The following is a 13,540-nucleotide window of genomic DNA, read 5'->3' as shown; positions in this document are numbered from 1 at the left end:
CATCATTCTAAGTGGCCTGATGAAATCTCTCGCCATCGCACTTCATCCCACTCTGGACGTCAGTGCTCCCTTTGTCCAGCATGGTCCACGCTGTCTACACTTCCTGCCTGTTAGTCACTTAGCAGCCTTCTCAGTTATCAGATCAATGGCCATAGTATCACAGTGCTTGTGTTCCAGCAACCCTTCTTTCTCTTAATCAAGACCCAAAGTGGAAGAGCAGAGCTGCTGGCATATGGTTGTTGTTTTTATGCAACTCTCCCTTCATGGAAGCTGGCATATTGTACTAATTGTTCTATTTTATTCTTAGCTATTGTTGCTAATCTCTTATGGTGCCTCATTTATAAATTAAACTTCATAGGTATGCATGCATAGGAAAAAACATAGTATAATAGGATTAGAGACTATTGTGGTTTCAGGCATCCACCAGGGGTATTGAAATTTATCCTCTGAAGGTAAGGGGGTACTACTGTAAATAGAATCATACAATATGTAGCCTAGCTGTATCTGGCTTCTTTCTCTGAGCATAATGTTTTCAAGGGCCATCTGTATTGTAGCATGTATCTGTACTTCATTCCTTATGGATGAATAATGTTTTATTATATGAATATACCACATTTTATTCTTTTTTTTTTTCTTTTTTAGACAGAGTCTCACTCTGTCACCCATGCTGTTGTGCAGTGGCATGATCTCAGCTCACTGCAACCTCTGCCTCCCAGGTTCAGGCGATTTCCTGCCTCAGCCTCCCGAGTAGCTGGAATTATAGGTGCGCACCACCACGGCTGGCTAATTCTTGTATTTTTAGTAGAGACGGGGTTTCACCATGTTGGTCAGGCTGGTCTCAAACTCCTGACCTCAGGTGATCCGCCTGCCTCGGCCTCCCAAAGTGCTGGGATTACAGGCATGAGCCACTGCACCCGGCCCACATTTTATTCATTTATTCATCAATTGATGGACATTTGGGTTGTTTGCATTTTTTGGCTATTATGAATAATGTTGCTATGAACATCCATATATGAGTTTTTGTGTGAGTATTTGTTTTTTAATTTGTTTTGGGTCTATATGTAGGCATGAAACGGCTGAGTCACATGGTAACTGTTATGTTTAACTTTTTGAAGAACCACCAAACTCTTTTGTATTGCAGCTGTACTATTTTACATTCCCACCTGCAATATCAGCTGTGGCTTATTCATAGATGCCTTCTGGCAGGTTGAGACATTTTCCTTCTAGTCTTATTTCATTGAGTGTTTTTTCAATCACGAAAGGATGTTGGGTTTTTTCAAATGCTTTTTCTGCATCAGTTGAGATGATCATGTGTGATTTTCCCCTTTCATTTTATTAATTACATGCATTACATCTTTTTTGTTCGTTTGTTTTTCTGAGATGGAGTCTTGCTCTGTTGTTCAGGCTGGAGTGCAGTGGCACGATCTCAGCTCACTGCAACCTCTGCCTTCCAGGTGCCAGCAATTCTCCTGCCTCAGCCTCCCAAGTAACTGGGATTGCAGGCACCTGCCACCATGCCCGGCTAAGTTTTGTATTTTTAGTAGAGACAGGGTTTCGCCATGTTGGCCAGGCTGGTCTTGAACTTCTGACCTCAGGTGATCTGCCCACCTCGGCCTCCCAAAGTGCTGGAATTACAGGCGTGAGTGAGCCACTGCACTCAGCCTGATTTTCATATATTAAATGACCCTTGCATTCCTGGGATAAATTTCACTTGGTCATGATGTATAATGCTTTTAATATGCTGCTGGATTTAGTCTGCTGGCATGTTGTTCAGGATTTTTGTTCCTGGACAACATTTCTAGACACACCCTGGGCTGGAAGGGAACCCACTGCCTCGAAGGAAAGGACCCAGTCTTGGCTGCATTCATTACCTGTTAACTGAAGAGCCCTTGGTCCCTGAATAACCAGCAGAGATACCCGGGTACTATGTTGAGGGCCTTGGGTGAGACTCTGAGTCTTGCTGGTTTCAGGTTCAGATTCAGCCAGCACATTCCCAGCTGTGGTGGTTAAAAGGCAAGATTCCTGCTAGAGAAAAGTGAAAGGAAAAGTAAAGTGAGCTTTGTCTTACACCTTAGGTACCTGCTCAGCCACAGGAGAGTAAAGCACCACATGGTTCTTGGGACTGCCAATTCCAGGACTTGGATGGCATTTTTGGACCTACCTTGGGCCAGAGGGGAGCCCACTGCCCTGGAGGGTGAGTCCCATGCCTGGCAGCATTCACCACAAGCTGGTTGAAGAATCCCTGGGCCTTAAGGGAACATCAGCAGCAGTCTGGCAGCACTCCCTGTGGCCTGTGGTGGCGGGTGGCTGTGGAGTGAGGCACCTCTGTCTTGGGAAAGGGGAAGGAAGAGAGGGAAGGACTGCATCTTGTGGATTCAGTGCCAGCTCACCTGCAGTATAATAGAACACCAGGTAGACTTCTAAGATTTTTTACTCTAGTTGCTGGCTTCCAGATGGCACCTCTGGGCCCACCTGGGGCCAGGAGGAACTTGCTGTTCTGAAAGGAAGGATACAAGCCTGGCTGGCTCTGCCACCAGCCGATTGTAGAGCCCCAGGGCCTTGAGCAGACATAGGCAGTAGCCAGGGAGTGGTAATAGAAGGCCTTGGGTGAGATCCAGTGCTGTGCTGGCTTTCAGGTCTGACCCAGTGCAGTCCTAGTGGTGGTGGCCACAGGGGTGCTTATGTCCTTTCACCTGCAGCTTCAGGCGGCTTAGAACAGAGAAAGGGACTCCATTTGTTTGGGAGACAGTAAGGGAATAGAACAAGAGTCTCTGTATGGTAATCCAGAGAATCCTGAATCTTGTTCAAGACCATCAAGGCAGTACCTCTATGAGGCTAAAAAAAACCAAAATGTTATTGGGCTTGGGGTGAATCCTTAAGCAGATACAGCTTAGATCACAGCACCCAAGCCATTCAAATATCTGGAAAGCCTTCCCAAGGACAGGTACAAACAAGCACAGACTGTGAAGACTACCATAAATACCTAACTCTTCAATGCTCAGACACAGATGAATATCTACAAGTATCAAGCCCACCCAAGATTTTCCTTTCAGCACACTGAATATGTCACCTCATCACCTTCTCACTTCCATAATGTTGGATGAGACACTGGCTACTAATCTTATTGAAGATTTCTTGTACGTGTCAAGTGGCTCTTTCTGCTTTCAGGATTTGCTTTGTCTTTGGACAGTATGATTATAACGTGTCTCAATGTCACACTGAGTGTCTCTTTGAGTTGACCCTATTGTAATTCATTGAGCTCTTTGTATGTGTAGATTAATGTCTTTTATTATGTTTTCAGCCATTGTTTCTTTAAAAATTTCTTCCACATTCACTCTTCTGTGATTCTTATTAGGTGTATATTGGTACACTTGATGGTATCCTGCAGGTGTCTTAGGCTCAGTTAACTTTCTTGTTGTTGTTTTCTTTCTGCACCTCAGAATAGGTAATCTCAATTGACCTATCTTGAAGTTTGCTGATTTTTTTCTTCTGCCTTTTTAAGTCTTTTTTGGAACCCTTCCAGTGAATTTTTCGTTTGTGTACTTCTCAATTCCAGAACTTCTATTTGGTTCCTTTTTATAATTCCAGTCTCTTTATCAATATTGGTGAGATATCATTCTCCTGGTTTCCTTTAGCTCTTTGACGTTTTTGAAAATAATTGACTTAAAGTCTTGCCTGTTAAATCCAATGTCTGAGCTTTCCTCAGTTTCTATTAGCAGATTTTTTTTCTATGTATGAGCCATACTTTCTTTGCATACCTCATAATTTTTGTTGAAAACTGGACATTTGGAATATTATTTATAACGTAGCAAGTTTGGAAATAAAATTATTCCTCCACTGTGTCACCTAGGCTGGAGTGCAATGGCAGGATTATGGCTCACTACAGCCTGGACCTCCCAGGTTCAGGTGATCCTCCCACCTCAGCCTCCTGGGCAGCTGGGACTATAGGTGTGTGCCACCAGGCCCTGCTAATTTTTAGTATTTTTTGTAGAGATGGGGTTTTGCCATGTTGCCCAGGCTGGTCTCGAAGTCCTGGGTTCAAGTGATCCACCTGCCTCAGTTTCCCAAAGTGCTGGGATTACCGATGTGAGCCACTGTGCCCAACCTGTTATTTTCTTGAACTATGTTTTTAGTTTTTTCGTTTGTATTCTTTGTCAGGTGTGACCACTAAGTCTCTGGTTAGCTTAGTGGTCAGCTAGTAATTCAAAAGATTTCTTTTGAACAACAAAAAGCCTCCTAGCATTTGCAGATGTGTTCTGTGTTGGGACACACGTTTCAACTTTCACCCATGCAGTTTATAACTATGCCTTAGCCTTCACTTCCTGCGTGCACAGAGCCTGAAGGTCAGGCAGAGGAGAGAGCATAGGGCCCTCTCAAGTCTTTTCAAGCACATGCCCAGCCTTAGGCATGTGTATGGCCTTCTAGATTCCCAGGAACATGTGGAAGCTCTTTAAAGTCCTTATTCTCCCTCAAACAATCTTATTTCCTAGACTTTCCTCCTGAAACTTTTCAATTTGTCTCCTGTTTGCTCCAAATGTTATTCCTTCCCCTGGGCATGAGCCACTAATACATTGACCTTGAAATGTCTTTCCAGGCTGCCATCTTCACTTTGGGAGAGTTCCAAATTAGGCAAAATAAAAGCAAGGCATTTGAACCAGTCCTTCAGGGAGCAACCTGACAAATCAAAATAAACATACTTTTTTTTTTTTTTTTTTTTTTTTTGAGACGGAGTCTTGCTCTGTCGCCCAGGCTGGAGTGCAGTGGCCAGATCTCAGCTCACTGCAAGCTCCGCCTCCCGGGTTCACGCCATTCTCCTGCCTCAGCCTCCCGAGTAGCTGGGACTACAGGCACCCGCCACCTCGCCCGGCTAGTTTTTTGTAATATTTAGTAGAGACGGGGTTTCACCGTGTTAGCCAGGATGGTCTCGATCTCCTGACCTCGTGATCCACCCATCTCCGCCTCCCAAAGTGCTGGGATTACAGGCTTGAGCCACCGCGCCCGGCCAACATACTTCTTGAGAATAAGGTCTAATCTGCTACCTCCAGTGACAGGAACCTATACAGGGAATGAGGGATATTGTTTTCGATGCTGCTGCCATGCTGGGGAGTGGGGGTTGGGGCCAGTGTAAGCTAAAACACAACAAAGCTCTCTTACTAAATCCAGCTTTTATTCTTAGGTATTCACCTGATTGCTGTAAACTTTCAATTAGTTTCCAGAGTTCCCATACATTTGTTTGAGTTTTTGCCACTTTATTTGCTACTTTTGTGGAAGGACAGACTTGTGGAATTTTCTATTCCATTTCATTGACCACATTAAAGTTGTAGAAGCTCTCCTCTAGTCTACCCTGCATTTTATAGGGTCAGAAAGACGGGAAGTGACTTCTCCAGGGTCACAGCAAATCAGTAGCTGAGCTGAGATCAGAATAAGGATGCCTGACTCTCAGGTCAGAGCTCTTTCTGCTTCAGGACTTCATCAGCTCTTAGTGTTGAGAAGGAGTCAGGCTCAGGCTAAACACCAATATTAGGCAGCTTTCCAAGGAGTAGGGGCTGAAGGTAAGAGTCCTTGGTATACCTGGTGGGCTTAACTGACTCCTTTACTGACAGGGGACCCTATATGAGGCCAGGTTGGGGACTGAGTAATGATGTCCCTGTCCCTTAGAAAAACACAGGCAGAGAGCTTTCCGATTTGACGGGGGTGAAAATGTAAACCTTTATCTGTCTGAGGACATGTATTTAGCTTGATCTGTTTCTAGGTCTCATTCCACTCCATCTCAGCCAGGGCAGGAAAGAGCCTACAGCAGAAATAAGGGGTCAGGTCCTAAGCTAGGACTGTAATTCCCTGCCAAGGCCAACAGAAGATGGGCATGGCATGGCATTAAAACACCACTTTGACTGTGGGCACCTGCAAAGGTTCATCTTTCAGCTCCCTCTTCCCAAAGCTAGGAGTGCCTCATCTCATCTCTCATTACCTGACTGAATTCCAGAGTCTGCCATCTGCTCATCTGCCCTCTGGAGGAACACCTCGACTTTTGGGGAGTTCTCTGTGTGAGCACAGTAGTATTTAGATAAACATTAGATTACAGAGGGTTACAGATGCAGTTTCCCAGCCCCCACACCTGCTCAAAATGTGTGAGGGTCTGACCCCAGGAACTGCTCTTTAGCAAGCTCCTCTGATGATCGCGATACACACTCAGGCTTGAAAACCACCACTTCGGGATCATCTACCCAGCCACAGGGTGAGCACTCCAAGGTTTCTTTCTTAAATTTTGCACCTGAGACAAATGCCACCAGGACTAGGGTGAGGCGAGCAAGGCCATTTGTCTCAGGTGCAAAACTATTTAATAGTGTTTCTTCCAGTGCCCCCACAGCTGCTGAAAATTCTCCCAGGGCTGAATTCATCTGGTGCTTCATCCTCCACTTGCTATTTTAGAAGTCAGATTAGATGTGTAGCATGGACTGGCCTTGACTAACATATTCAGGAGGCAGGAAAAGACCCACTGTGTTCTATCCCAGAAAGATGACCTGTAAGGCTGCAAGTCTTTCTCCCTATCTTTTTTGTCGTAAGCATAATAAACAATGTTGATCCCAGCCTCCCACTGACCTTGGAAGGCAGGAGGTGCCTTTGCCTCTGGGAAGATCATGAGGCATTCATGAAGTCCTCCAGCCCATACTCAACATGGGTTGGATCCCTTGGGAATGACCATGAGGGCCGGGAGAGGAACAGGAAGGCAGGGAGAACCAGGACTGGGACAGACAGAGGTGTCAGTATGCCAAATGTCACAGCCAGGGTCAGGTTCCAGCCCATGCTGAGGTTCGAGGGGAGTGGGTGGATGGGCGATAGCTGAAAGAAAACTTGGCGGGCCGTACGCAGGTAAAATGTTAGTTTTATTCAGCAGCTATCTCACCAGCAGCTCTCACACTGTCCACCTTTACCTTGGCTGTCTTCTCCAGATCTGCGGCTCCTCTCAGCAGCCAGCTCTGTGGCTCCTGCAGCCGCCATGCTTGCAGGTGCACTCCCTGGCTTGCAAGGCCAGCTACAGGGTCAGCGGTTTAACTCCCCATCTGGGCACAAGCCAAGCCGTGTCCTGGCTCCCCTCTGTCTATCTGCCAGATGGTCGCTCTCCCTTACGGTGGTCAGTAGCTTCACTCTCTGGGTGCCAGTGCATGCCATGTGCAGCCATGCCCATCCAAGCCCAAGAACGTCTGTACAGCGTCAGTAGGGCAGTTATACCTTTTCCAAACAATAGTGGCTTTGAGCCAAGTATGAACTTACACAAACAGGTTATATAACAAGTGGAGTACACACCTGTGACCTAAACTCGTTGAGTCACTCTGGCCCGGATGTCCACCTTGGTCTATTTCTTGACCAAAGCACATCCATGTACCTTACAACAGGTGGTCCCCAAGTGTGTAGACCAGGGTCTCAAACCCAAAGGCCTGCAGGAGCCAAATGGGTAACATGGGCTCAGTGTAACACAAGAGGGAGCCTATGGTAAATAAGGGGTACAGGCCTAAAGCGGCAGCTGCAACTCAGCTCTAGCCATGCAGGAATGCAAGCCCCGTGGTGCCAGAATTTCTGAGTTTTCAAGAGAAGCCAGAATTCCAGATTTTTAAAAATATGAACTCTCTCAATGTTTAAATGTTGGCAACAAATTCAAATGTCTAAAAACACTTTGGAAACCGAAGTAAATGTGTCTGTAAAGTGCAAAATTGCCTGCTGGGCACCAGGCTGGGAACTTTGGAGTCAACAGGGCAAGGCAACGTCACAGAATATGGTCACATCAGAGCACATTGGTTCTAGGCCCCATCACAACTCAGAAGGCCACCAGGGTCACCCTGAGCTCATGGCAAGTTGTATATGGCAAGCACCCCATCCCATCAGGCAGGTCCCACCTGGCACCCAAGGGCAAGGGGCCTGCCCTAGCAGAGGAGTTCTTGGGAGAACAGCAGGGATGGGGCTTCAGCTCGGGCTTCAGGCATGGACTGTGATGCAGATCCGACGTGTTGACCAGGACCTGCCATCAATCCCAGGTAGACCAGGCTAGTTCTCAGCTCATGGCTGCTCCACACCCTTTGGATGTCATTCTTCCTCTATGTTTAAGGGGCAGTACTAAAGCAAATGTCTGCAGATGAGCTACTCCCTGGGGCTCCTGCCAGGACCCAGCAGGCTTGATCTAGCCTAGTCTCTCTGGATTCTGTCATTTCTTTTTGTTTTTTTTCTCATTTGAGACAGGGTCTCACTCTGTTGTCCAGGCTGGAGTGCAGTGGTGTAATCACAGCTCACTAGAGCCTCCATTTCTTGGGCTCTAGGGATCTTCCTGCCTCAGCCTCCAGAGTAGCTGACTACATGGAATGCACTACAACGACAGGTACTTTTTTTTTTTTTTGAGATGGAGTCTCACTCTGTCCACCCAGGCTAAAGTGCAATGGTGTGATCTCAGCTCACTACCACCTCTGCCTCCTGGATTCAAGTGATTCTCCTGCCTCAGCCTCCTGAATAGCTGGGATTACAGCCACCATGTGCTACCATGCCTGGCTAATTTGTATTTTTAATACAGACGGGGTTTCACCGTGTTGACCAGGCTGGGTCTCAAACTCCTGACCTCAGGTGATCTGCCCGCCTCAGCCTCCCAAAGTGCTGGGATTACAGGCGTGAGCCACCATGCCTGGCCAAATTTTTTACTAGAGACAGGGGTCTCGCTATGTTGGCCAGGCGAGTCTTGAACTCCTGAGCTCAAGTGATCCTCTCACCTCAGCTTCCCAAAGTCCTTGTATTACAGGCATGAGCCACAGTGCCTAGTCGATTCTCTCTTTTCTAAACCTCAACACAAGAGGTTGGAAAAGGAGTGAGTGGAGACCCCTGATGCAAGGCAAGCTCTAGCTTCCGGACATGACACTGTAATTCTCAGAAACTCTCTTATGGATTCTCTCCCCCACACCACCAACCAAGGGGCACGGGGTCCCCAGAGACCACAGCCAGGAGCCCCTTTCAGCCTGGAGGCACCCTGAGGGGAGGTGCTAGTCTTGTAACTCTCTGGGTTGTCTCCATCCTTCTCTCTGGCCCCCGTTGAGGGGCACCAGGAATTAGCACACACCTTTCTTCCCACCTGGGACCTGGGTTAAGGACTACATTCTTCCTACCACACCTTCAGGGGACTTCACTGCACCTGCAACCAACCAAGATCCCTTTGCCTTTCAGGTGTCTGGGTGCCCTGCCTGGATTTCGGGAACCTCCCTTCCCATGTCCTTACGAGTCCCCGCAAATTATTGTATGCTCAGGGTTTCCTGCACACAAATCTCTATCTAAGGTTACATGAATTTTCACTGGCTGATAAGGTGAGAACTCTGAGCCACAGAGCACAATCAAGCAGAAGAAAACAAGTTGGTACCAGGAAGACACTTCCAGAACATTCGAGAGCTGGCTGGTTTTTAATGTGGAAACAAGTTTTGGCTACAGACATTCAGGTTTAAGGCACATTCCACAAATTACAAGAAGCCCCGTCACTGACAGGGAACTGGCTTTGTTCTCGTGGTTTCTGCAAGGAAGATGGAACGAATGACTTTCTCGCCCTTTTTTTTTTTTTTTTTTCTAAAAAGGAGTGAGTTTGGCAGTAACAAAGCTTGTGACACACTCACCAGATGCACAGGCTACCCTCCCAGGCATGCTTCCCTTTCTCTCCTCAGCGGGGACACGGCACTTCACCCAACCAGTTGCCCTCAACAGAAATGTGTATGCAGCAAACAGACTTGTATGCATCTGTCTGGCAATGATCGTAAGAAAAGAAAATATGCCTCCAAATAAAAATATACAATTAAATGACGAAATGAAGCTAAGTCTTAGCCACAGGCAAAGGGGAATGATTGCATGAGTCAGAAAAATGAAACACCTACTTCAGCAGCAAGAGGCTGTGAGGGCTGGGGTAGAAAAGGCATCCTGAGAGAGTTCTAGACTGACCCAGGTCCTGTGGCACAATATACAGGTCAGGAGGGGTGGAGGACAGGCCTAGGCTCTAGGACGGTGCATCTCGGGGCTATTTGTGGATTTGTTAGAAACAGACATTCTTTTGGCCTTTTCCTGGCACCACTGTTGCCTGCAGGTGGGCAGAAGTGAGCCACCAGTCACTGTTCAGTCATTGCCACCACAGATCTTCAGCAGAATCTTCCGGTAATCCCCTGAAGTATCTCCCTGGCCACAGAAACAAGGAAGACATCCGTTAAGGGAGGTACGGTCACTTTCAGCCTTCTGGCTCCTGATTTTCAGCCCTGAGCACCCTTATAGGTAGGAAGCCCCATCCTGGGGAATTTTCCCCTGCTGCAGCTCCTGCAGACCTTAAAAAATGGAATTTAGCCTTCCCCAGGCCCCCATTAGAAGATGGAAAGCAGCACTCACCACAACTATCCAAGTCAAATGAATACCCACAAAATATATATATATAATCATCCTAAAAACCACTTCCCAGGGCTAACCAATACTGCTCTTTTCCCAGTGCATTTATGCTGCCTGAAATTGGGGTTACCAATGTAACGCAACACAGTGTCCTGCTTAGGAAACGCAATCTCCTCACACATGACTGTCCAGTGGAAGGCTCGGACCTCCCAGTCCCAGGGATCTCCTCTGTCTGAGGCCACTGCACTGACTCTAAGAGTGCAGGCTCGGCTTGGCTCATTTCTAATCATTTCCTTCCACCCTAAGCAACTTGAGGGCAAGGCATGTGGCTTCTTCCAGATGTCCACAGCCTGCTGGCATGCAGGAGATACTCTGCAAAGAATTATTAACCTTTTTTTTTTTTTTTTTTGAGATGAAGTCTCACTCTGTCGCCAAGGCTGGAGTGGAATGGCGTGATCCTGGCTCACTGCAACCTCCGCCTCCCGGGTTCAAACAACTCTCCTGCCACAGCCTCCCGAGTAGCTGGGATTACAGGCACGCGTCACCACGCCCAACTAATTTTGTATTTTTAGTAGAGACAGGATTTTACCATGTTGGCCAGGCTGGTCTCGAACTCCTGACCTCAAGTGATCCACCTGCCTCAGCCTCCCAAAGTGCTGGGATTATAGGCGTGAGCCACTGTGCCCAGCCTAGAATTAGTAATTCTCTACCAACGGCTTCATTCATACAGCCAAGGAAACAAAGTAAGCTTCCTGTGATGACATGCCCACCATCATTCAATGCTACGGAGTCTAAGGTGGGAAGACGTGGTCCCCACAGTGCAATTTCAAGGCTCACGTGAGTTCAGAATTTGAGTGTTAGACCATGTAGCCGAGAATGTATTTTGTCAGACTGGCTCTGTCACACAGCGATATAACAGTGGCTAGTGTTTAACAGACACTTGACCTGCATCGCCTCACTCAATACTCACAACATTCCCGGGAAGGAACAATTATTTTCTCATCTTAAAGACAATGGAGCTGGGGTTCAGGGAGGTTTAAGGAAGCTGTTCAAGGTCACACAGTTAGCAAGTAGAAAAGCTGGACTCCAAGTGGCGTGACCCCCACGGCCTTCGCTCTGAACAGCCTTACTATGTGGCCTATGCCATAAAGTTGAGTGCAAGAAGTGCTTTGTCAGCGAGTGAGAGCAGAGCTCCACAGAGCCTTTGGGACATGAGTTCTCACTGACAGATCAAGGAATCACAGGGTGGTTGGGACGCTGAAGGTTGTGGTCAAGGTTGAGGAGGTCCCGAGTGTTCTCTGATGCTGCAAGGTCATGACCCACCTGCCCTCAGAAGTTTAGGGGCAATGGGATGAGCAAGTCTGAGGTCCATAAACAAGATGCCCACACATAGCACAGAGGCCAAGCATACAGCCACTCCAAGGAGGGAGGTTCCACAGGAGACTGGGATGCCAAAAGGGAGCCCAGTCTGCCTGCAGCAGGGCCATACCGAGATGTCGTGGTACAGCGACTTGCCATACATCCGCTTATACTCCGATCTGATGTCCAGGAGGTCAGTCTCACTGCGAGACACCATGATGCGAATCAGGGTCCGGTCCTTTGTTCCTGCCCCCTAAAGAGAGTCCCCCCAAGAGCATGAGCACCAGGCCTCCTCACCTTCCCACCCGCCCTGGGTCCTCCAGTCCCCTCCCTACCCAAGTCCTCAGAACTCTCGGCTGAGATTTGGCTCTCCCCAGGCCTTCTACCCTCAGCCCTTGGACCTAGGCACAGGCGGGGCTAAGGTATCGCAACCTGCACATGGAAGTTACATACCCTCATGGCTTTGTTGAGCCTCTCCGCAAAGAAGGCTGGGGTGTTCTTGAGACATTTCACTAGAAGAGAGAAACTCAGCATAACCAGATCTGCAGAAAATTCTCAGCCCAAGCAGGGCATGGAGTCTACAAGTGTCCTCTTAGAGGCCCAGATGTCAAATCCATCACTGCATCCATCTTTTCTCCTCTTCCTTCTGTTCCAGGCTCAACTATCCCATGATCTTGGCTCCAGCTCTTTGGAACAGAAACACGCAGAGTCTGGACACCAACCCACCCTCTTTCCTGGCAACCACCGTGATGAAAGGACCAAGAGTCAGAGGGGTGGGGGTCTTAGTGGGGCGAGGAGCTGCACAGGGAAGCAATGCGGGTGGTGATGAGGAACTGTGCTGCTGCTCAGGCAGGAGGGGCAGACTGGAGAGGCCATGACCCTCACGGAGAAACCGTGGCCGAGTGGAATGCACATCTCCCTAGGCTTCCCAGGTCACGAGACCTACTGTGGGGGGCAGGCAGGGAAATGAGGATTTTCCATCTCTCCCATCCAGAAAACTCCAAAAAAAAAAAAAGCATAATGAAAAAAGGGGCAGACTGATTTTCCCAGGTGAGTAGAAAGAGGGGTTGTGAGGGCCTCAGGGCAGGGACCCAACTCTGCACAGTGGGAGGGACCTGGAGCCCACCGGGCCCTGCTAGAGGACACGGGCAATGTAAGAGGCACACTACCATCCCGGAGCCAAGCCAGCTTTCCTCAGCATGGGCCTGTTTCGCTGTTGCAAGTAAAAATCTTTCCACGTGTTTCCATCACAAACATCTGACAACTGCCTGCAGGGATGTATTTTTAGAGGAAACTTGGCAGGATATGAGTCATACTTCTCCGGGAGAGCAGCTGGATGCCCTCCCACTAATACCCACGCTGCAGTTCCCTTCTTCAGAGCTGCACCACAAACACACACAAGACACCTCCGGGACAGCTAGGGGTTCAACTGCACAGGGACCCGGGAAGCGGCATGACTTCCCAGCATCTCGACACTCTGGGCTGAGTGATCTTGGATCCTGTGGTCCTTTCACGATGTCACCCATCAGCTGGAGGACAGGCAAGCAGCCTGAACACTTACAACACGTTAGCCCCTGGACGGTGGGCAGGCAAACCCGAGACACTTACCCACGGCCAGCATGCCCTGCTCCAGATCCCCGGACATCTCGCGGCAGATGCTCTTCTCAATGTCCCGGCCTGTCATTCTCTGGTACTCATTGAAAACTAGGGGGATGACAGAGGCTTATTTTATAAACTTAAATGTGTCTCCTCAAAGTTCATATGTGGAAGTCCCAACTCCCAGGACTTCAGAATA

General features: G+C 48.2%; 1 protein-coding gene across 5 annotated transcripts in view; it reads right to left on the bottom strand.

The window, feature by feature from the left end:
• Nucleotides 1-9,409: 9,409 nt before the first annotated feature.
• The window catches only part of ANXA11 (annexin A11), a 47,134-nt gene continuing 43,003 nt past the window's right edge, over nucleotides 9,410-13,540 (bottom strand). For all 5 annotated transcript variants that reach the window (XM_007962796.3, XM_007962797.3, XM_038008989.2 and 2 more), the window contains exons 12-15: nucleotides 13,354-13,449; nucleotides 12,199-12,257; nucleotides 11,876-11,998; nucleotides 9,410-10,185 (exon numbers count right to left, since the gene is read on the bottom strand). In XM_007962796.3, coding sequence (XP_007960987.2) covers nucleotides 10,126-10,185; nucleotides 11,876-11,998; nucleotides 12,199-12,257; nucleotides 13,354-13,449 — 338 coding nt within the window. In that variant the 3' untranslated portion in view covers nucleotides 9,410-10,125. The remainder of the gene's footprint in view (nucleotides 10,186-11,875; nucleotides 11,999-12,198; nucleotides 12,258-13,353; nucleotides 13,450-13,540) is intronic.

Source organism: Chlorocebus sabaeus, chromosome 9, assembly GCF_047675955.1.
Source record: "Chlorocebus sabaeus isolate Y175 chromosome 9, mChlSab1.0.hap1, whole genome shotgun sequence".
Lineage (NCBI taxonomy): Eukaryota > Metazoa > Chordata > Mammalia > Primates > Cercopithecidae > Chlorocebus > Chlorocebus sabaeus.
Note: the sequence above shows the minus strand (reverse complement) of the source record. Positions and strands in the feature narration are given on the sequence as shown.